We start from the raw sequence: 24,678 nt of genomic DNA, 5'->3' as shown, positions 1-24,678 counted from the left end.
TTATCACAATCAAATGGATGTTAGCGAAAAGACTTACTCTCGCAAGTGCTCGACATGTAAGCAATTTGGGCATGATAAGCGTTCATATGGGCAAAACTCCCGTGGTGGCAGCACATCTGGAAGTAGAAGAGTGTCTAGAACTTGATTTTTTTTTAAGTCTATTGTAATTTAATGATGTATTTCGTTGCTAATGGAATGAAATATTTTTAAATATTATATTTATTTTTGTACATTCAAAAGGTGCGGATTACACAATATAATAACAAAATAAAAAAGACATAAAAGAAAAAAAAAACTAATACAAAGCAGAGTAATTTTTTCTTTTCTATCTTTCTTGAACCAAAAAAGTACTTTCATAACTTTGGGAGTAAAACAAAAGAGATTAATCAAACCCCTATAAAATATGACACTTAAACCTAAATATAACAAGTTTTCAAACGTACTTCGGAGCACTTTACAACTCCTAAAACGACGATCCAAATGTATAGGTATACTTGATGTAATGAGCCGATATTATTGTACACTAAAAAAACATTAAGTTCTATATAAAATATTTATATTCCGGTGTTTCGAAACGTGACTAATCTTCGGTCAAAGTACGAAAAAAACCTTAATTTTGAGTTTGATTTCCAAAGAATAAAGTTGGGGTCGGGGGGGGGGGGGGGGGGGGAAGGGGTTTCAAGCACAGAATTTGTGCGTGAAAGGACCAAAGTGCCCTTTCACGCACAGATTCTGTGCGTGAAGCCTAGTTTGGTTTTTTTTTTTTTTAACGGGTTAGTTTGGTTCCAATTTTTTTTTTTTTTGGGTTACAAAAGTGCCCGGTCCCTATATCTACAGGAGCATCCTGCATTTCTGTTTTTGCAGGAGCATCTAACATCTCTAGTCGTTGATGTTGATCAAGATAAAATATATGAATAATAAAGACAAATACGATAAACAATAGTATTAAACCGCCTACACGGTAGTACATGAACCATGTCGGCAATTTTGCGCTGCCCAACATGCAGTAGCCTGAACTTGAGTCGTAGCGGAATGTGAGAAAGACAAAATCAACAATACCTGTTTGTACGCCAAAAGAGCAAATTGGTTACATTTCAAAGTCAAGAAGCTTAATTAATTAATTGGATAGCTATTTCTTCTCAATTTCATTTCAAATTCGTTGCATTTTAAAGAGTGGTAAAAAACAATCGATCTTAATCCGGTTATATTGAAAACGTTTTGGTTATAATTGAAATGAAAAAGTGCAATGATTTATTAACAAAAATTTAAATCAGTGTGCAAATGATATCCTTAAAAATGCACATGATTTGCGCGTATTTTAATTAATTGAGATTAATGTACATGATATACACACTTCTTAATTAATTTGAAAAAGACCAAATAAGTGAGGAAATTTCTCGTGCTTTAACTAGGGGCACTTCTATCTAAATTTTATTGCCACATTAAATATTAATTAATGTTTAATTATATTTTAAATGATGTCGAAATATTAGTAACATGGCATTTATTTCCATTGAAACGGGTGCCTCTTTTTAGTCTTGAATTGGAGTTTTTGGGGAAGAATCACCTAAAAATACATAACTTAATAACTTTAATTTTTTTTTCTGATTTATCTATTCTCATTTTTGGGAGCATCCTACGTTGCTATATCTACAGGAACATCCTGCATTTCTATTTCTGCAAGAGTATCTAACATCTCTGTCGGCGACGCTGATCAAGATAACACTTGCGAATAATAAAGACAAATATGATAAACAATAGTATTAAACTGGAGACAAGCTAGTGCAAGTACTGATGTACCATGTCAGCACTATTGGCGCTGCCCAACTTGCAGTAATCCTAACTTGAGTCGTAGTGGGATGTGGGAAAACCAAAATCCCAATATTTGTTTGTATGCCAAAAAAGCAAATATTGCAATTGGTTTTCTCAAGAAGCAAGAAGCTTAACTAATTAATTAATTTTAAAGTCAAGAAGCTTAACTAATTAATTAATTGGATAATTATTTCATTTCAAATTGGTTACATTTTAAAGAGTGGTTTGATTTCAAAAGCAATCGATCTTAATCTGGTTATATTATCAATGTTTTGGTTATAATTGAAATGAAAAGGTGCAATGATTTATGGACTGAAATTTATATCATTAAAAAGATGCACATGATTTTCACGCAATTTTAATTAATTTAAAAAAAATGCACATGATTTGCACGTGTCTTGATTAATTTGAAAAAGACCAAATAAATGAGGAAGTTTCTCATGTTTTAACTAGGAGCACTTTTATCTGAAAAGGGGCCGTTATTGACACACAATTTTGACCCTTCACATGTTTAATTAATTACAAGCTTATTGAATTTTAAATAAAATAAAATACTTATTGCAAAAACCAAAAATATTTTTTAAATTATTTTCGGTATTATTTTGGCATTTCATCGGGGTTATTTTGTCATGAATATCATGTGGGTCAACTGTTGAGATTGAACGAAACTTTTTGAAGCGCCAATTAATTTAGACACTTTCCTCTTCTGGTTACTGGACAAGATGTCGACCGTAAAAATAGGAGACTTAATTAATTAATAGAAGTCTCATAACCAAATATCCTTACGACCATTGTTTGTTCTATTGAAGTTATTATTTTATTTCTTGTAAATACGTGATTACCTACTAATCATTATCATGATTCATGCGTTTGCAAGGTTAATGTCCTTCAAAGTAGTCAGAGCAAGTAATTAATAGTAGCCGCTAACTAAAAATTGACATTGAGCTTTAATCTAGGGATCAAACCTTGAACAAAGACAAAAAATAATGGACATTATTAACAGATGACCTTAAACTTCTCCTTTAAAATGGGGAAGAGGTGCGAGTGTGGTAGGAAAAATAAGAAAAACAAAACCTACCTCAAACACTCACCCTCTCCATAGCATATATAAATTCCTCATAAAATTGATCCCTCATTTTCTCTTGGAATTCCCATTGTTGCATTCATACAAAAACTTCAACCATTTCTTTTTGATAACGACAGACCAGCTTGCACATACTTCGACTAATTTCACGGGATAATTGCTATCTCCCATCAGCTATTGATACTGAATAACTTTGCCTACCAAGGCTTGGACAACAACCATTTTTCTTTCCTATCACAATATTTTTCGAAATTAAATCCACAATCATCTTGCTTCTATCTCTTTGATTTTAGAGTAAAAAATGAATCTAAGTTGCTTGACATGCCAGGTTTTAAGGAGGACAGATTCAGATAATGAGCCAAGGGGAAGATTCAATGATGTTGACAATAGTACCCAAGAAACGTCTAATTTTAGCCTGTGTTTGGGGAGAGCTGATAGGAGTTGGTCAGGGAACTTGGCACCTAATTCTGGCTATGAGAATACGATGACTCGAATGTTGAACAACGGCTCTCACCGGCTTCAAAACAACGGTGGTGGCCCGATGGAGTTTCCGAGCGTCACGCCGAGGCTGCAGAGGAGCCCTGGGATGAGAAGGGATTGGAGTTTTGAGCATCTCTGCAGACAGATGAATGAGGGTTGATCATGGAGAAATATGTCGTCACAAGGGCAATTCTGTAATTTTATATAAAACTTTTCAATTTTACTAATTTCTTTTTTGTGAATTATGCTAGTATGTCGTTTGTCTTGTAATTTTGTGTTCAGAGTGAGAGGAAACATCAGGGTGTTTAGTTAAAGTTGGATTAGAACGGGTGCAGGTACAATATGTATTCTTTCTTGGTACTATAAGCAGAGGCGGATCTAAGATTTGGAAGTTTCGGATGCCAACTTTGAACGTAGACGTCACTATCACAAAATCACTATTTTTCAACTAATGACGAAATTTGGCTCATCGGTAAGAAATTTTAGATCAAAAACTGTTGGAAATGTTAGCAGCCAGCAAAATTCTGACAGACTCTGTCGAAAAATTCTGTCAAAAATTAGCAATTTTTTTTATAATGTACGTCTACATTCAAAGCAATGTGGCGCCTAGCTAGAACCTTCAAATAGGGCTTTGATAACTTTAGGCTTCAATGATTATTCATCTTTTCAATTTATAGAGATTCTGATAGATCAATCAAACGAAAAAACTTTAACGATTATAATAACTTGGCGCAAAACAAAAGTTTAATCCAACTTGTGAGTTAGAGTGAGAACAAGCATATGTTTTAGTTCCATTAAGCGGTTATGACGTCAAGCCGAATATCATTATTATGGTAAGAGGTGATTTTTTAAGTTTTAAGGAGAAGATAGAATTTTCAATTTTATCTATTACTCCTTACGTCCCAAAAAGATTGTCTTAATTACTACTTGAACAGTCAAAGGATATTGTTTTGTCCTATTTCGATCAAATACTTTTTAAATATTTTGAATTGGTAACTATTGTGACTTATAGTACTTTTTATATAATTTCTAAATATGCAATTTTTATTTCAAAATAAAAAATTTATTTCCAAATTCACTTCACACTGAACGTTAGTTAGTTTAACTCTCGTAATCCGAATCTAAAATATTTTTTTTTTGGGACAGAGGAAGTATATACTTAAAGTCTTAAACAAAGATAGACATTAAGCGAAGAATCAATTGAAAAAGAGTCGGAACAACATTTAATGAAGAATAGTTTGACAAGAGGAAAAGAAAAGAACCGTAAAAGAATGGTATATGTACTTGAAATCTTGCATTATGTGTATTTGTATGCACCTCTCTATCGCTTCAGTAAGATATTAAAAAAAAATACACCTGTCCTGCTGTTTGGTAGCGTGGTTCGAACCGCCACCGCTTGGGAGAAATTTTAAGCCTTTGCCACTTGCACCTTTGCCTCATTTGTTGTTACGGGTGGCATTGAATAATATGTAGTATATTTTAGATATATACGTATACTTACATAGGTTCAACCGAAGCTTGTGGGTGGCGTGGCATCCCCTCGACCATAATAGATCCGCCCCTGACTATAAGTTTGGGTTTTTTCCGCACAAAAAATGTTCATTCTTTAAAATATATAGAGGGCACAACCAATTTTAGTAGCCAATATATTATGTTTTACATGGTGCTATTGGTAATAGTAGTAAACTATCTATTTTGGCACACACACACACACCAAAAATGTATCGCTCAGTTGATTCTTTTGTCCCTCATATTTGTTACGCCTGGAAAGCAATTCTGCTTTTCTATCAACCCAAAACCAAATCTTTTTTGTTTTATCTCTTTGGTTGGAGAAGGAGGTAATATACACCCTTGAATAAGATGAGGAGAAAGTAAGCCAATTAGAGTTGCTATATTTAGGTGTTGTAATGTAAATATTCCAAAAGACCAAATCAAGGTATGAGAACATGCCAATTAGAGTTGCAATGCTCAGTCTTACCAGTTACCACCAAGCATTATCAACCCATGCAATTTATCTTTGTGATTTCTGCAATAGCAGGCATTGCATCAGTCAGCATACAGAAAACAGACTAGATACATCAAGAATCGCCATGACACCCTCCCTCCCCCACAAAAAGAAAAAAGGAGAACGATTAGTGATAAGATTCAGGAAATATGAGAGAGAATAGGTAGCACTTAGTCACTTACTGTGTCATTCCAAGTTCCTTGGTTTATCTAATGTAGTGCATATTTAGATTACACAAGGCAGTCGTGCACCTCATAATTTGATAAATATGTACAAGGCCAGCCAGATAAGCAACTTATTGTCAACACTCTCAGCCTCTTTTATTTCTAGCTTCTGCTTCCCATACTTGCTGCTGTATCTATCTGGTCATTATGGGTCACAATGGTGCCCGACTTCCACTAGATAAAGTCAACTTCTTGTATCGAAGTTATCACAGCTGAGCTTCCTTCTGCTTTACTGCAGGAGCCTTCTGGCATCACTTCTCCAATTGTGCACATAAACTCTGGTGACAACCTGCTGAGAAGCACTGCTCAGTGGCATCATTCCTTGAAGCAACATTCATAGGCTTTGCATAGTCCCGGTAGCAATAAACGACAAGGAACAATCATAGAAGACCTAGTTTTATTTTTTATTTTTCAGCTAAATGTGCTATAACCTCTCAAAATACTAGACCACTCTAAGGAGTAAGGAACAAACCTCATGCAGGTCAGTGATATGATGTTCAACAAATGATATAAACATGGTATGCTTGTCATCAGATGTCAAATTCTCAGGAAGATGGGAACCTAATAAGCTCTTGCAAGAAGTGTACAGGAGTTATGGGATTCAAAAGATGCACAAGAGATTCATATGTGGATTTCTTTTTTCAATATACGCATACAGTAAAGGTGATAACCACATATAAGATCAATCATGGAATGCACCAGATAGAAAAGGGGACATTTGCCTATGAAATTTAAAAGAGGAAAAAAAAACTCTCATCAGAACTTATCCGAATCTCAAAACAAGCAACAACCACTACCAGAAAATGGGCCTATGGCAACACAAACAAAAGCGTTGCAATAGACACGAAAACCGTTGCCATAGATCTATCGGGACGGATTACCATCCGTGACATCTGATCGCGTGCCAATAGCTCTATAGCAACGGTTCTTGCGACGGTTAACATAACCGTTGCTATAGTTTCTCTATAGCAACGGTTAATTGGTCTATCTGCCACAACATTTTTTTGATTAATTGGAACAGTTAAAAACCGTCCCCATAGACTTTTATGCAACGGCTACTTCGGGTATGGCAATGCTTAATTAAGGTTAATAAAAATTTATGCAACGATTTTATTGGATTAGAGACAATCAATAAGTATCTACGGGAACAGTTTTCGGACATATAGGAATGGTTCACATGAACTATTGCAACGGTTGCTACATTTTATTTGGGACTTGCTGCAACGGGTTTGGTAGACTGCAACGGGTTTGGTAGACTATTGCAGCGGTAAAAATTAAAATAACAACCCTGATCTTAAATCAATTATAATATACAATGCACTTTATATAATCACAAAATGGAACTTTTCATAATCCAAATGGGCTGCAAGCTAGTAATATCCATAAAAGCAAAATGTTAAAATCCAAATATGCATAATTACTTACATGCCTTTCAAGAGTTTGCGTAAGTTTTAAATTGTTTGATAGCAAAAGATCGTTCCTAAAACATCTAACAAAAGATCATTCCTAAAACATCTAGCAAAAGATCATCCCAAAAGAACTAAAGTTTCAGCAGCAACTCAAAAGTCTTCACTCCGATCATCACCTTCCATTTCTTCATTTTCAACACCTACAAAAGAGGATAAATAATGTCATTACCTTTCAAGCATGCACACTCAATACACAGATAATAAATTATTAAAACTCCTATTTTCTTTTTGAGAAACATTCAAATCTGTACACATCAACTTTCAACAATGGAAAGCATGTTAAAGAAGAATCCCCGGAAAATGTGACACAATTTCTCTTCTGAGAAAGTAGAAGCAAGATGAATCTCTCATGATATTTAGATAGCTGAGTATCACTTTGCGTCTTTTCAAAATCCACCCCAAAACGAATATATAATTAGAGAAGAGAAAGATCAACAAGAAACGCTAACAACAACAAGAACACCAAAAAATTGCCTCTAGTAGTCCAAGACTTAAGTTTGAGAACAGAAGACCAACTCAGCTCAACTTTTGCCCCAGTGCATGAGGTCATCACGACAAGAGATACGATTGAAAGTGAAAAACATAGTATACTCTAAAATAAAACTATTTGTCTAAGTTACTCCTTTCTCCAATACCGTAAAGAACAAATTAAAAAACTATAATTGTTTATAAGGTGACAAATTATCATCTTTAGCTCTATAAACCAACAAAGTAGCTCAGGTGAAAAGTTAACAAAGATGCATCTCCAGTTTTACATTAATGAAAAGGGTGAAAAAGTTTACACCACTAAGAAAGAGTCACCACTGCGTTTGGCCACACAATCCGCTCACCCAGCCCGCTTTTCACGTGCTGGAATTGTGGGAAAGTTGGGGGCAATGTGAAGAATCATGCTACTCTATGGTGCTACAGAGAGGGAAAGTTGTGGGCAATGTTAAGAATGTGTATAAGTGGCAAACTAACCAAAGGAAAAATCAGAGACAAAGTAATGGTACTGGGAAACAACAGTTGGATTTACCACAAAGACAACCAACTGATAAGAATAATGGGAAGGAGTTAGTTTCAGTTGATCCTAAGAGTAGTCAAACTGTTAACAAGCTAGTTTGCTGCTCTAGAGGAGGATATAGAAAATAATAATGATAGTGAAGAGGAGTTTCAGGTGGTTGGTAATGGGGATTCATCTCTTCATATGATTACTACACCAGTTGTTCGAATTCCTATTGTTCCAGTTACTGCAGCAAAAGTTGGCATTGAAGGAAAACAGCTGGTGACTGTAGCAGTGGTGAAGGATAATGTTTCTTTGAATAATTATTGTTCAGAGATACTAGTTCTTACTAAAGCTATTTTTACACCAGTGGAGAAAGTTACTCTAAATCAGGCTTGCCTAGATGCTCCTTCAACTACTTATGCTAATGATATCATTACTGGTGATAGAAAACTGTAGAGTGACCAGATTGAAGAACAAGTGGAAGAAGGAGAGATTGCAACAGGGCATGATGGTGAGCAAAACCAATCTGTGGATTCATTAACATCTTCACAATAAGTTAATGGCATGTTTGAAGAAGTTCCTAATGGAGACATTCAGAAGTAGGTGCAATTTGCTGGTGAGACTAGCACTAAAGTGCAAGTCTTGGATGCTGTTGAGAAAGAATCAAGGGGTAATGTTATACCCCATTTTAATCGGGTTAAATTAGAAGTGCAACATATTGGTGATTCCTGTTTTTGTTTATTTTAAGGAGTCGCCACCTAATTATTTATGGTGAATTAGGACACCTAAAGTTTATTAAAGTTATTTCTAAAGTTAGCTTTGCTTAAGGTCTGCGAAACTTAAGGTTCTAGGTAAGGGTTCAATTAGTCTAAAGGGAAGGTATTAGGCATCCTTTAAGACCCATTAACAATGGTTAACCGGCCGGACTTATATTAATTAATTAAGGCTAAAAATGTAGATGTGATATTTAAATATTTAAGAAAATATCTTACAAGCATTGCTAAATTTGTTTAAAGTAAAGCTTGTAGAAAAGGAAAAAAAATAATTACATAAAGAGTTTAGTTAAAATAAACTAAAATAAGCGGAACATGTAATGTTTATATGTATTTGGAAAAAAATGAGTTATGCCGACTCACAAATTAAAAGAGTTAATGTAAGATTAACATTAAATAAATTTTAAAGATTTCATAAGAAGACTATTAGTTTAATGTATATTGTGCGAAAGGTTTTTAAACAAATATGTATTTCAAGTGTTGGAAAGGAATTAAAGTGAAAGCGTTATCCGTTAATTTAGTTTGCCCTTTTATTTCCCAGAAATAAGCTAACGTTAGTGTATAATTTGTCATGTTTTAAACTTCTAAGATAGTAAGCATAAATTATGATTCCTTTAGCCAAAATAGGTATAAATAATATTGAACTTATTTAAGCAAAGTGGTGTTAGTAAGTAAAATAATATTGAACTGGTTTGAGAAAAGCCACATTAATAAATATAATAATATTGAGTGTGTTTAAGAAAAGTCATGTTAATATTATAGGACGTGTGAACAAACTCAGGTGTAAACAAAAATCCTAACATAGTGAATTCTACGTTTAGAGCTTAAAAAAAAAAAAAAACTTGAGTCTTCAAACGTTTTACAAAGCATGGATACAGTATTTGGCCTTTCTTTTCAAGAGAAATGGAGTAAGGCAACTTTGGGTAAAACAAACCATTTAAGAGAAAATTATAAATGAACTATATTCCAATAACATCAAGGATTCAACAAATACCTAAACATGCAGCGGTGGGGCAAAAAGGGTAAAGGTATAGCAGCAACTCAAAACAACTATGAGGGCACCTGGGGATCTTAAATCCACTAAACTAAAATACATGAATTGGATATGCTAAAATAACCTTACGGATGAACTGAAACTGATCTAATCCAAAAACAGGTAACAGATCATCCATCAACCTACTAAGATCCATTCCGAAAGCACAACTCGACTAGAAGCTTACTCGAAATGAAATCATTCCTTGATTAAAGTACTTGCTGAATTAACGGGTAATATCTGTGATTAAGAAATCTTAATTAATACTTCCTAAAGTTAAGCAGCTGAGGCTAATCTTGCTACAAAATCTTAAAGCTATGATCAGCAATCACTCAAGCAAGCCAAAAGAAACACATAGATAATGTATGAGAATCAATGGAATGAAAATAAAATGTTAACGGGATGTCCGCTGTTCATTTCGTCCCTCTTTTGTTTTTTTTCTGCTGAGAGAGAGAGAGAGAGAGAGAGAGAGAGAGAGAGAGAGAGAGAGAGAGTTGTCAATGGTAGAAGACTGTAGATGCAGACTCTTAGTTCAGCAAAGACATGGAGTCCTGTATTAAGACTCCTTGCAACGTCGGCGTCGTCGAGTCTCAAGTGAGACTCTTCGGCTCCGGTGTTCGTGCAAACAAAGAAATAAAGAAAGATTAGAACATGAAACAGATGCTAATGTGATACTAATAAATAGACAAAGTTAGGTGTATGCAAACAGTAGGCAAAATGGAGATACGCACGGTTATTATATAAAGAAAGATATAACGTAATGACAGCCTTAATGTAGCAGCAAAGCAACAGCAATAAATGGCAGTAGAAAGACCAAAAAGCACAGCCGTTCATGGCATCACAAGGCTGCAGCTAGGTGCATCTTAAAGTATTTGAAGATTTGCTACACCTTCCACAAAGTATTCATCAAACAAGCATCAATTATATCCCCAAACTATTTGATTTAAGTTTTAGCTATCATAAGTTTACTTGATTTAACAAAACAATAGAGGACAGGCAAGGACAAACTATACAGATTTATCGAGTTGAAAACAAGTGATCAACTGATCTTGTAAAACACCAACTGACATCCTTTTCCTTCATTTTCCTTTCAACAATACTGGGCTCCTACTTATTCCTTTTATCTTTCCCGAAACTAATTCCTTCGTTTGAAAATAAATAGAAAAACATTTTACCAAAGTTCCGCTCACACATAAATACAGAACTTACTTGCTAAATACATAACAATGTCCTAATCCAAGGTCTAAGTTTACCTTACCTTGATAATTACCAGCTTAAGACAACATGATATGGGGAATACAAAAAGAAAGATAACAGGGCAGATTAAGAGGAAACTGGAAACAACAAGTTACAAGCTAGTGGCTGCTAACACAGATGATCAATCACAGGAACTTTGACTAGACGAAAACCAAAATCAACTACTGTTAGCCGATAACTCAATCATAAACTACTTTCAAGAAGCCTGTACACCAATTTGTTGGATATGCAAAAAAATAGTGCACAATGAACTGAAACCAGACAACATTCGGGCTGACTCATTCCCATAAAGTTTACACATCAGTTCCCAGCTTAACAGACACAAACAGAAGCAGACAAACATACATGTAATGAAACCAAGCATACCAAAATCACATCTAAGTCATTACAGCACAGGATCGATAGATTTCGTTAACAGGTGACTCCAAACACCATTATAAGACTCAACAGAACACTAGCACGAATTCATAGATGCTAACAAAATTTAAATCCTACTACGAACATGACACTAGTCGACTTGTCCGACCAAAATGACATAAAGAACATGCATAATCACAAAATGAACTAAACTACCAAAATCGACTGCAAATAGTTGGAACAGAACCTAATGTCAAAAGAGTTACTGACTTTTGTGTATAATACGCAAAATTAAAAAAATCCTCATTCTAATGACATCTATGATGTGAAGAAGCATATCAAAAACTAAAACGCTTCCAACGCATAAACACAGAACTCTTAACACACATTAAGCTTCGAGCAAAAATGCAAGAAAGGAAAGAAAGGAATATCACCTCTTGTTGGTGCAGCGAACGGGGGCTCGGGTCTCGGATCTACATTCGAAGACGACGAATAGAGGGTGCTCCGATTAAACCCAAAACTTAGATTGTATGAAAATATAGTGATTTAGAGTAATATCCGGCTAAAGTTCACCGGAAAAGTGAAAATCATGGTCGGAAGATGATGGGTGTCCCTAAACACTGAATCAATTCCCAAAATCTGAAAATCGATCCCCCTTTCAACTGAATAATTCTTGTACCTTTATAGAGTGAGGAGAGAGAGGAGCGGGGGACAGAGATGAGTGGGTGACAGAGCGTGGTGGAAGTGGCAGGGAACGAGGAAGGTGGAGAGGAGCGTGAAGTTGAAGAGGAGAGGTCAGAAAGAGAAATGGGGCAGGCGGCTGGTTTGAAGAGAAAGAGAGGGATTAGGTTTTTCATTAGGTTTAAGGGGAATAGGGCTAAAATGTGTTGCGTTGGGCCGGGTCGGGTGAAGGTATGGGCTGGACCGGGTATTGTGGTGTGGGCTGGAGTATTGGTTGTGAGTGTTGGGCTGGTCCGAAAGTTTAGGGGTAATGGGCTCAGTTGTTTGTTGTTTGAGCCATTAATTTAGCATCTATTGCGATAAATAATTAGCTCCTAGGTGATATAATTTGTGTAATGTGATTAGTAATTAATATGTAGAAAGTGAAATGATGATGAAATATCATATTTGCTGGTAATGGTGAAAATAAAATAGTAAAAATAAAGTATTTAGCTCGTTAATAATTTAGAAGCTCCAGTAAATAAATTGAAACAAATGAGGGACAAAATTGGGTGTCAACAGGTAACATGTAGGAAATCATGGTAAACAAGGTGGCTGCAGTTGAATATGTAGCTACTGAAGATGTCAACTTGTATGCAGCTACTAAAGCTTCTAACTTGATCCAAACTGCACATGATGCAGTACAAACAAATAAGAGAGAAAGGAATTTGGAGGATGGTGCTAAAGTGCTACATAATGCTATGGTGCAGACTGAGGATCAAATGAGTCCAAGTGCTGCAGTTCGCAAACAGGTACAGAGTTCACAAAAGAAGCTGCAATCAGTTGCGGAGAATAAGGGCAGTACTAAACGTATTGTTGGTGAAACCGGTACTATAGTGCAAGTCTTGGGTACTGATGTTCACACACAGCAGCAAGTCTATGCTACTATAAGTGCTGCAGTTACTCCATCTCATTTGAGGGGTGCTGAGGTAAAAACAATGCAAGAAGCAAACAAGACACTTGAAAATAATGTGACTCCAAGGGATAATACTCATAAGCAGCACCAGTCTACAACTTAAAAATCTGCAGCTCACAAACAGCAGTATAGTGCACTAGCAGATACCGGATCGAATAGTTCAAAGTTGGGAAAATGCACTTGAAAGTTATGAACATTTGACCTCAAGTGCTAGTGTTCACAAGCCTAGCAAAACTGATCCTAAGTCTGCTGGAAATAAGCAGAATCAACTGGTAAATGCTCAGGTTTTACAGCATTCTTCATCTAATATGTAAAAAACTAAGTTGCAGTAAAAACTTCTCATGGACATTTGCAAGTAGCAATAGCGGGAGAGGAAAAAAGTAGAATTGATATGGATGAGGAGTCGACTGCGTAGAACTTCTTTAATGCTGTTAAGGAGGGTGATATATCACCTAGACAGGTGCAAAGTGGAAAATTCAGAAATAAAAGTCATACAAGGAAGGAGAGTTGGAATAGAAAGGTGACTGAAGAAGCAAATAGTTGCAGTTCTCAAAGAAGTTCGCTAAAAACAACTACTGAATTTTGACAAATCAGTTCCATATGTAATTTTCAGCTCACAACCAATAACATGATAATTTTTTTCCAGCTCACTATTCTTTCCAACCAATCCAGATAGATCAAGAACTAGCAAGCAAACACCAGCATTACATATTTTGTTCATTCTTTACAAACAACCAGTCGGCATAAAATTTCATCAATGCTTAGGCAAGAAAAAAAAATCAATAGAGAGATTAAGAAAAATTATCAAATAGATCACATGTACGAATCAAGATTACTCAGTTGCTTGAGACAGAGAAGAAGAAGAAAAGAAATGTCTTGAACAGAGAGAACAGTGCAAGAAGAAAAAGAATTACTGACCTTGATTGTTACTACTAGAAGCTTCTCCCCGTGAATGAAAATTGAATCTTAGCATCCTAGGATCAAGTACTAAGTCTGGGTTTAGACGCTGAAGTTGTGCAATGACGTTCATTGTAATACCTTGTTCCATCACCTCCGTTTGTGCATCGATTTTTTCCTGCATTTTTTGCATCCTCGCTTCCATCTCCTTCATTTTTTGCTTCATCAGTTCATCAGTACCATTTAAAGAGGGTCCAGAATCTCCCGCTTTCCCTTTCGAGACAGTTTTGGTAACCCTACGCCCATACAATCTTCCGTGGCCCGGATGATCAGGTCCCATAACTGCGGCAAATGCATCAACTGATTGACTTCCATTCTCGCTTTCTTGAGTTTCTATTCTTTCCATTTCAGCCTACAAATCAGATTCAAGAGTAGAGAGTTCAAGTATATCAAACTGATCCAACATTTAAGAACAAACAAATGATCTCAATAAACTTTATATTAAAAAGTTTCGTACTATTTTCCTAATCGTATCTTCATATGAGTCCTTGTATACTCGACCAGGTTTCCTCTTTCTTGTAGCCACAAAGATGGCCTTATTCGTCACAACATCGGGACCTTCCTTCTTTTTTTCCTAGTTAAATGAAAGTTGGCATAAAAATCTTCCTAAGTAAAGTCTGCAGATTTATAGTAAATGAACAATAAAAGAAAACACCAAACCTCGCGAATTACAGCAAAGCTTTTTTTGCCAACAGTATGCGGATACCTCAACTTTTTGCGATTCTCTGCATTAATGTTGGACATTTTCTGCAATAAATTAGTTAGTGAGACAATAGGAACCAAAAATATAAGCAATGAAGAGCATAAATCAGATGTAAATAAGGCACTAGTTTCAAGAAAAGAAAGTTACGTTGCCCATAATTTATATATTACCTGAGATTTTTTGGAGTTCCAGTATACAAGGAGATCCTTAAAATGAGATTGTAGAATATATCCAGTCCTGTTTTCCATTCGAAGTTCGTCATTGGCATAGGGTACATAGTGTTTTTTCTTCAACCAATTCTTATACTTTCTCCAAGCAGATTGAATTGCTGTTAAAGCCCATGCTTGTGCAGTATCAGGAATGTTATATTTTTCCTACAATTTGGTGTTGTTAGGTTAATGCGAAAGATACTGAAAAATATCAACAAAAAATTGAAACATTGAGAACTTCAAACCTTGGTATATTTCCACATATCTTTATGTGTTTTCAGTTTCCTCTAATTTGATACGTTAACAGGACAAAAGGTCGAATTCCTTGCCAATGTGCCAAGGAAGCTACCTAACTCTGCTACGATCACTTAAGTAGGACCAATAGGTTAGTTGTGCTTATTTAGCACGATCAATTTACGCTCATTCCGTCCATGTATATTTTGCATTTGTGTTCTACCTCTTTTTTTTTTTTTTTGTGGAAGGACCTACAATAATCACAACACAGAGATTACCAAATTACTAATGTTAGTAGAATCTATGACAATCTATAGATTCTTACCTTGCTCCTCATATTCTTCATTTGCTTCTTTGGGTGTAGAATCTTGTGATGTTTGTTGCAATTGCTCCTGTACTGCTTGTGTTGTAGAAGGGGTAGGATGTAGTGACTCTTGCTGCACTTGTTCTAGTACTGTTTGTGCTGCAGAAGCGGTTGAATGCCTTGGTACTTGTTGTACTTGTTCTACAAGAGAGGAAGAATGAATTGGCACTTGCTGCACTTGAGTTTGCACTTGGGATCCTAACCTTGGATGCTGTTTTTTCCTATTTGAGCAATCAGCTTGAACATTTCTTTTTGTTCCCCTCAACGACATTTGGTTTGCCAACGAGGCAAGTGATCCAACTTGAGCCTTTTGCTTTTTTGTTTTTTCTTAAAGCCCGGTCTTCTTCATCCATGACTATTCAGAACTCTGTAAAGTTCAGAAAATTAAAAAAAAGGAAACGTTAGCATAAGCATTAACATAAACAAAATAAAAGATGACCAACTCTAAAATCACACCTTTTAAATATTGTATCAGGACCTTCACACCTTTTTCATATAACTTAAATCTCATCCTAAGATACATTTTGTTAAATATACAAATCTATTCACAAATTCAGTAAATTAAAGAAGATAAATGAAAGATGATTAAAAAGAGAGAACAAGAAAAATCATAAATAGTTTTCTAAAAGGGCATTTATCACTCATTGATAAAAAATAAAATTAAATCTAAAACAACTAGTGCATAATTAAAGTTTTTTCAAGATTTTCACTTTAATCATCCTCTTCCATCCAATCTCAATCAGTATCATCAATGTCATCCTCCTCTTCTGATGATTCTCTAATTGTTTCTTGTAAATCTTGTGCACGAAATGGTACGTCAATAACATCAACAGGCATGTCTTCTCTTAACCTGCCATTGTCAAGATCAGGTAATCTACTTGAGGAACCAATGTCATCATTAGGTTCCCTCCAAAATGTGTCTCTGATATTGGGACAATTCTCTTCCTCTAAATCATACAAATCTACCGGGACTTTATTCCTTGCATAGTAAACCTCTTTCTCAACTGGATCCTCCACATAAAAAACCTGATGAACTTGCGATGCTAACACATAAGGGTTATTTGAACTGCATAATCTGTTGAAGTATACCCGAGTTAAACCATATTCATCTACTTCATTAGGAAACCAATCACATCTAAACAACACGACACTAAAATGACCATAATAATCAATCTCAATGATATCTTGAATAACTCCATAATAGATAACCTCTCCATCAATAGGATTTTGGTCCCTAGCACTAGCAAAACTATCAGTTGTTGCTGATAAAGTCACTCCGCTATTTTGAGTCTTGCGGGGTGCATCTCGGGTTTTCGTATGAAATCGGTATCCATTAATGAAATATGCAGTATATCTTTTGGCCACCGAATTAGGCCCTTGAGCTAGCCCTCGTAAATAATCTGGCACTTCAACATTTTCAACTTTCTTTTCAAACCAGTTACTGAATTCCCGACTATGATTCCTTGCTCTTACCCAGGCATTTGATCTAGTATGATTACCCATCAAATTCTTATGTTCCCTACAATCATGAAAATTAAAAATTAAATTACTAGGCCTTTATAAATGAAGTTAAAATGCAAATAATGAAGTTTAAATGTAAATATTTGTTATATAATTTATCTTACTCAATTAACTTCTCCACTTGTTCATCTCCAGTATTGAACAGAGCATACCGATGTGCTTCATCTTTGGATTGTGAATCCATAGGAAAAGTATTTCTCTTTTTCTTCTCTCTTCCAATTGGATGACCTATGTTAGGGAATATAGGTGAAAAATTTTGAAGGCACCCATCATCCTCAGTTTGGTACCTACTAAATCTTGTCTTCACGCCATCGTGTAGGTATCTCGAACAAAAAGTCAAGCACTCTTCAGCCAGGAACCCCACTGCAATTGATGCTTCTGGATAAGATCGATTGCGAACGAACCCCTTCAACATACATAGGTGCCTCTCAATGGAATACATGCAACAAAGATGGGTCGGACCCCCAAACTTAATTTCATTCACTAAATGAATAGGTAAATGTAGCATTATATCAAAAAATGTTGGATGAAAACTCTTTTCAAGGTCACATATTATTTCAACAATTTCAGAATGCATTTTTTCAAGATCTCTTGGCCTTATAACCTTACTAGATATGGCTCTAAAGAAATTGCCCAACCTAATCAAGGTCAGCGAAACATTCTTGGGCAAAGCTTTTCTAACAGCAACTTGGAGAAGGTGATGCATTATAAAATGAGCATCATGGCTCTTGTACCCTGATATTTTCATCTCCTTCACTTGCACACGTTGTGATATATTCGAAGCACACCCTTTTGGTAATTTGGCATTTTTCATGATTGTGCAAAACAACCCTTTCTGTTCTGGCTTCATGGAGAAACAAGCTTGAGCTAAACTTAAACTACTATTATCATCTTTTATTGGTTGTAGCTTCTTCCGTATCCCCATTTCTTGTAATTCATAGCGAGAATTTACATAATCCTTTGGCTTTCCATCTATATCCAATAAAGTCCCAAGCAAACTATCACATATATTCTTCTCTATGTGCATCACATCAAGATTGTGCCTCAATTTATTATGTGCCCAATATGGCAATTAAAAAAAAATGGACCTTTTTTTCCAGGGACCCTTATTATCCCAAGGCCTTTTTTTTCCCTTTCCATACACATTGTTGAATTCACGCAGCTCTTCAAATACGTCTACACTCGACAAAGGATTTGGTGCAGGTCTATGCTCCTCCTGACCATTAAATGATTTCTTATCTTTTCTTAATGGATGATCGCGAGGCAAAAATCTCCTATGACCCATGTAACACATCTTACGACTATGCTTGCGATATTGAGAGCATGTGTCATAATTACAAGTGGGGCATGCCAGTTTCCCTTTGGTGCTCCATCCAGAAACCGTTGCTAATGCTGGAAAATCACTAACTATCCACAATAAGGCTGCACGCATTCGGAATGTTTGGTTGGTTTCAGCATCATAAGTTTCTATCCCAGCCTCCCATAATTACTTTAATTCTGCAATTAATGGTTGTAGGTACACATCTATATCATTTCCCGGAGATGAAGGACCCAGAATGATCATTGACAACATGATATATTCCGACTTCATGCAAATCCACGGTGATAAATTATAGTTCATTAACATAATAGGTCACGTGCTATGAGAAATACTCATGGTTCGAAATGGGTTGAAACCATCACTTGAAAGACCCAACCTGAAATTACGAGGATCTCTAGAAAAGTTTGGGTGCAAAGAGTCAAAATCCATCCAAGCTTCTCCATCAGCAGGATGTCCTATGTCTTATATTCTCGTCATTGGGTCGTTCATTAGCATGCCACCTCAGTGCAACATATGTTTCAGGACACATAAACATCCTTTGAAGCCTAGGCTTTAAGGGAAAGTACCTTAAAACCTTTGCAGGGATTTTAGATTTGGCATTAGTCAAGGCAATACCAACACTCTTCCATCTAGAAGACCCACAGACGGAGCAATTTTCTGCTTTCTCATTGTCTTTCCAAAATAGCATGAAATCATTAGGGCATGCATGTATTTTTTCATAATGAAGACCCAAATCTTTTATCATGTTTATAGCTTTCTTGAATGACTCTTGTAGCTGAGCAAAGGAAAATTCCTCTTTCAGCAATGCTAAAATATCTGAAAATGCTACATTACTCAACCCATGCAAGGTTTTAAGCAAGTACAACCAAATGGTGAAACTCAATTTAGTGAAAGTTTCACACCCCGGATATAACTCTTGTTTCCCTTCCTCCAATAATTTAAAAAATTTCTTTGCATCTTCAGATAGTCCCTCTCTTCCTACTTCTTTATGTGCCGACTCACCCTCCACATTTCTAAATGTATCATGAAGCAGTCCATCAATGTCGTCACGCAAGTTAGAATCTTCATCATCATTGATTGGATGAGGTGCATTTCTCGAGTAAAACCCTTCTCCATAGAAAACCCATTTGGTGTAATTATCAACAAACCCTTCAACAATCAAGTGTTCTTCCACGACATTTCTATAATGCCAGTAGCGATAAACACATTTTTTGCAAGGGCATAATATTTCATCTACTTGAGAAGCTCATTCAAATGCCTTATCAAGAAAATTGTCCACGACTATACTCCTCCATCCATCTTAGGCAGTTCATCCAACTTTTATCATCATTGTGCATTAAAATCCTATATAAGATAAGAAAAACACAAAATTTAGAAGTCCTGATAGCCAAGAAATAGAAGAAGAGCAACATGTTAAGATAATTGTTACGGACCTTCAACTACCAACCACAAAATTCTTACTCATTCATTAGAATTGAATCTCAAAAGGAAAAGGAAACGCTATTTTAATTTGTAGCAAAAGATAAGAAATCCTTGACTAAAAGAGCATACACGGAGGACCCAAAACAGACAGTTACCATCATACTTTGCGGGCTGAAATTTTGAACTATTAGTTTCAATCCATTCGACATAAATAGCTTGTTCAAAAAAAATTTCACAACGAAGATGCTAAAACAAGCCTCTTGGATGATTAGGAAGATTATTAATATGAGGAAACACTAGCAGGTACTAAATCAGAATAACATTTTCATACAAAGAGGGGTCTTTCACATAAGTAGTGCTTACAAGATCTTGAGAGGTGTTGTACCCAATGTCCCCTGGAGGAAGTTGATCTGCCAGAATGTAGCTGAACCTAAACATGTCTTTATGTTTTGGCTTTGTCTTCACAGTACTCTTAGAACCAAAGACATTTTACTTACATGGGGAATGACTGCGGATGCTATGTGCGTATTCTACCAAGCTGTGCCAGAAACTAAAGCACATCTATTTTTTGGTTATGACTATACTTACAAAACCTGGAGAAGCATGTTGGAGTGGAATAAGTGGCAAGGAGGATCACAAGATTGGGATACAATGTGTAACTGGGTAATGCAGCAAGCTAGGGGCAAACATCCTAGAGGGATTATCTTAAAGGATAGTTTTGCAACAGTAGTACATGGTATTTGGATTGAAAGGAACTTGAGGATTTTTCAGCACAAAGCTACACCAGAGAATCAACTGCTTCAGCAACTGAAGCTTGCTATTTGTACTAGAGTTAGAGCTAGTAGTAGGTTGTTCGAATACATTAGTAATCTGTATGTTTATTTGTACTGTTTGGTTTTTTCCTAGGTGTTGTTGTTTCTAGGTGTAGAGGAAGTAACTGAGAAGGGATTGAGGTGGCTAAGCTCTCCCCTGGTATGTAATTCTCACTTTGGTGATTTAATAAAGTTCTCTTTTAATTGCCAAAAAAAAATCTTTATTTTTTTCACCATACACTTGCATACTTTTGCTAATATGTAAATGTGGATTACTATAATTATATTTATGTTTTTTAACATACACTATAAGAATCTCAGAACCAAGTAACAAACCCCAAGGCTAAGCAAGAAGACAGTTACAATAAATTAAACTTCCAATGGTTCTAAAGTATTAGTATTCTTTCAAATCAATAAGCAATAAAGAAGCTTCATTAATAAACATCACTTAGATGGAACTGCACATCAGTACAATGAAGTTCCTAAAACAACATTGGAATATATATATATACACACACACACTATATCAGCTAACAAAAGCAACAACACCCCTAAAGTCGTGTGAAGACTATATACAAAATATGGAAACAAATACAATGGGTTCTACGAGCAGTATTTTATGTTAAAAGAAATAGAGACTTTATCAAGGGAAAAGGTCAAAAATACCTCTCTACTTTGAAAAAAGGGCTAAAAATATCATCTATTACGAATTTGGGTCAAAACTACCCTTTCCGTTATTAAAATTTTCAAACATACCCCTTAGTTAATTGAGATATCAAATCCCCTTAACTTAAATATCAAATCCACCCAAATAACTAGTGTTTATGAATGAATTTTAGTGGATATAAATTAATTAGATTAGTAAACTCTAAATATTAAATGATTATAAAATAAGAGAGTGAAGTTTCTAAAAGAAGAACAATTAAAAGGCAAAAAGAAGCTAAGAACAGTGCAAAACCAATGTCATAATTCACAAACTCCCAATAAAAATTTACAGTTTCCGTAAATTCTGGTCTCACAAAACAATAGTTCAAAACATCCCCAGCAGCTCCCAAAACAGCATAAAGCTCTTAGAAAGAAAACAACACGCAACACACAAAACACCATAAATTCAACTGCTTATTCGTGTGGTATAGGTGAAGCTCTCCCAACTATGTAAGGTTGAATTTAGATTTACATGTTTTCACACAAAGAAAATGAAGAAATCTCAAAAAATAGAAAATTATATTTGAGCATCGTTACTTCTGTTATTTGTTATTCAAACTCCTTTTCAACTTTTAAAAAATGGTTATTTTGGGGGATTTGATATTTCCATTAACAGAGGGGTATGTTTGAAACGTTTAATAACGGGAGGGGTATTCTTTACCCAAATTCATAACGGAGGATATTTTTAGCCCTTTTTTCAAAGTAGAGTGGTATTTTTGACCCTTTTCCCCTTTATCAATGATGTTCAATATTTTTCTTTTACGAACTTATTTTAGGTTGTCAAAGTCGAAATCCATGTCCAGGGGTATATTTTCAGAAAAATAGCGGACAACACTGAAAATTATAATTCAAAAAGTACAATGGAACAAACCCAAAAAAACATATTCCAAAAATCAAATCCTAATAAAAGGAGAAGCTGTTAGAAGAAATATCGATGAGGAAGGCGCTACAGGCAAGAATCGACTATTGAGAATTCCAAAATAGCAAAACAAAGAGCATACAAAATAAATCCAGAAAACAAATAAGAGAGAGAGAGTACCTGGAGAGAAGTAGACGCAATCAACCGAGCTAAATGTCAAGTTTACTGGAACGAGACCCAGGCGACCTCAATCGATGAACTCAAACAAACTCTACGGAAAGTTTGGCCAAAAATCAATCAAACAATTCTATGAAAGGTGTAATCTTTTCTGGGTAAATCTCATTAAGAATATAAAACTAACAACTTAAGAAGCAAGAAGAAGAACCGTCGTGAACCACCGATGCATAATCTTTGCTATTTTCTGCTCATTCCCAATCCAGATGGAAATTAAGTGGGAATAACAAGTATAAATGCTTTCCACAATTGAAACAACACTAAAAATTTGAATCATTCCATGGATAAAACATTAATCCTAACACAATGTTTAAAGCATTTGCAAGTTTCTAGTGATTCATACATGGAAACAGCAAGAGAAGCATCTCTATCGAGATAACTTAACAAACAACGTACCATCTTATGCATCTGCAAAAATCTCTGAATTAAAATTTAGCTCTAAACCCCATTAAAAAAACATACATACACGCACGTGCCTATATGTGCCTGACTATACAAGAAAATAAGACAACCGCAAACCTCAATCAACAAGCAAAAGAAATCATATGCATTCTAAGACCATTTTGCAAATACTCAAGACTCTACCAAACTCCAAAAAGAAAACACCCACAACTGATTGATGACCATCTAATGTAAAGGGTACAATACGAGAGCAACACTCAGTACCTCCCAACTGATTGAAGCTCCAAATTCTGGATTCTCCCCACGATCTAGTTACCTAGAATCAAAGGAAAAATTCAGCAAACAAGTCATAATCTTGAAACAAAATTGGAACTAGAAAACCAAAAAAAAAAACATATACCTACATCTAATAAAAAGAAATCTCCCAAAAACTAACAAAAAAAAGAAAAAGTAAATAAAACAATAAGAGGCAAAATTGTTGCAAATATGAAACACTTGGATTTAGATATAAAATTGAACCTGGAAAATTGACACTTGGATTCCAACAAAAACACCTCACTTAAAATAAGGCATAAAGCTCCATTTAGTCAAACAAAAACTCAAAAATTTAAATATGAAGGAAGATTCAGGTAAAAATGGAAACATGCAAAGAACCCATGACCATAAAATTAGATTTTGACAAACAATTCATGACCATGAAATCCAAAGAGAAAACCCCCACTAAGAATCAACCATAAATCTCCATTCTAACCAAGAAAATAACTAAAACCAAAGAGCAATAATTTCATGCAAAAACGGAAAAATTCAGAGAAGTCTAAATCGAAGAAAACCCACCACAATAACTACAAATCACCATTTTTATCAAACACCCACCAAAAGAACAGAGGCAAAATTCGACCAGAATATGTAAAATTATAAGCATATAGATAGAAAATAGAACCTAAAAGATCAACAAATTGTGTTCTGTCAAGTTGTTCTTCACGTATGTAGTGAGAGAAAATTTACCTCTCTTCCACTACTGAGAGAGGTAAAGAAGTGAGATGGGGTTTTGTTTGCTAAGCGTGGATGATGGGGGAAAAGGATAAAAATTAAACCAATTAACTTTAATATTAAAAAGGTTAAAGCTAAAGGGATAAAATTATTGGCGGGTGTATCAAAATTTTGGGGGGAAAATAATTAAGGAGGGAATTATACAACCGTCCCAATAGAAAATTTTCCAAAAATACTGTTGCAATAAACGTCTCTACTGTAACGGTTCAAAAATTCGTCACAATACTTACACATATGGCAACGGTTCTTACACAATAGCTACAGTTTTGTAGCCAAAGTGTACTTATAGTACCCAGAAGCTATTGCAACGGCTACGACCGATGCCATAAACTATCTATAGCAACAGTTGTACAATCGTTACCATAGATCGCGTTGCCATAGGCCCATTTTCTGGTAGTGAGATATGGATCAATGGTCAAGTGAGTGCAAGGTAGCATAAAAGTCGCGTGTTCAGTTCAAGATTACTTCTCTGAATCTCAAAAGCCCAAAAAAAGAAGTTGAATGCAAACCCGTATCAAACTATCAGTCAGTGGCACATAGCTCTTAGGAGAATTAAAGGCTAAACTTTTAGCCATAGCTAACACATCTTTGTCTCCAGCAAATCTCATTTAGCATCAAGTGACAGAAGTGTAAGGAATACCTGGAGATTTCCCCCTCAATATTACAACGGGCATACTCAAATCTCGAAAATGATAACTCATATGAACACTTCAATATAAGTTGAACCCTTCACTTTGAAAATCAGAGGAAACGTAACGAATGAAAGCTGT

The 24,678-nt window shown here is 35.3% G+C and overlaps 3 protein-coding genes across 3 annotated transcripts; 1 reads left to right on the top strand and 2 right to left on the bottom strand.

Annotated features, from left to right (window-relative positions):
* Window positions 1-3,197: 3,197 nt before the first annotated feature.
* Window positions 3,198-3,536, top strand: LOC132637180 (uncharacterized). The gene has a single exon (XM_060354312.1). The coding sequence runs from the start codon at window positions 3,198-3,200 to the stop codon at window positions 3,534-3,536; it is 339 nt and encodes a 112-aa protein (XP_060210295.1).
* Window positions 3,537-6,976: 3,440 nt separating this feature from the next.
* On the bottom strand, window positions 6,977-23,708 carry LOC132638215 (uncharacterized). Its single transcript, XM_060355173.1, has 6 exons — window positions 23,123-23,708; window positions 15,230-15,949; window positions 14,946-15,149; window positions 14,733-14,819; window positions 14,034-14,646; window positions 6,977-7,214 (listed from the first exon to the last, which is right to left on the bottom strand). Exons 2-5 carry the CDS (start codon window positions 15,245-15,247, stop codon window positions 14,509-14,511), a joined length of 447 nt encoding a protein of 148 aa, XP_060211156.1. The 5' UTR covers window positions 15,248-15,949; window positions 23,123-23,708; the 3' UTR covers window positions 6,977-7,214; window positions 14,034-14,508.
* Window positions 16,318-18,535, bottom strand: LOC132637179 (uncharacterized). Its single transcript, XM_060354311.1, has 3 exons — window positions 18,208-18,535; window positions 17,208-18,075; window positions 16,318-17,101 (listed from the first exon to the last, which is right to left on the bottom strand). Exons 1-3 carry the CDS (start codon window positions 18,533-18,535, stop codon window positions 16,318-16,320), a joined length of 1,980 nt encoding a protein of 659 aa, XP_060210294.1.
* Window positions 23,709-24,678: the final 970 nt, after the last annotated feature.

This window comes from Lycium barbarum, chromosome 4 (genome assembly GCF_019175385.1).
Source record: "Lycium barbarum isolate Lr01 chromosome 4, ASM1917538v2, whole genome shotgun sequence".
Classification (NCBI taxonomy): Eukaryota; Viridiplantae; Streptophyta; class Magnoliopsida; order Solanales; family Solanaceae; genus Lycium; species Lycium barbarum.
This window is presented reverse-complemented; position numbering and strand designations above follow the sequence as displayed.

Coding starts and splice junctions, on each gene's coding strand:
- LOC132637179 (XM_060354311.1), bottom strand. CDS start 18,535: ATGCGTGCAGCCTTATTGTGGATAGTTAGTGATTTTCCAGCATTAGCA. Junction 18,076..18,207: donor AAGGCCTTGGGATAATAAGG/GTCCCTGGAAAA, acceptor TATTGGATATAG/ATGGAAAGCCAAAGGATTAT. Junction 17,102..17,207: donor CAAGTGGAGAAGTTAATTGA/GTAAGATAAATT, acceptor TCATGATTGTAG/GGAACATAAGAATTTGATGG.
- LOC132638215 (XM_060355173.1), bottom strand. Junction 14,820..14,945: donor GGAACTCCAAAAAATCTCAG/GTAATATATAAA, acceptor AATTTATTGCAG/AAAATGTCCAACATTAATGC. Junction 14,647..14,732: donor GCTTTGCTGTAATTCGCGAG/GTTTGGTGTTTT, acceptor TCATTTAACTAG/GAAAAAAAGAAGGAAGGTCC.
- LOC132637180 (XM_060354312.1), top strand. CDS start 3,198: ATGAATCTAAGTTGCTTGACATGCCAGGTTTTAAGGAGGACAGATTCA.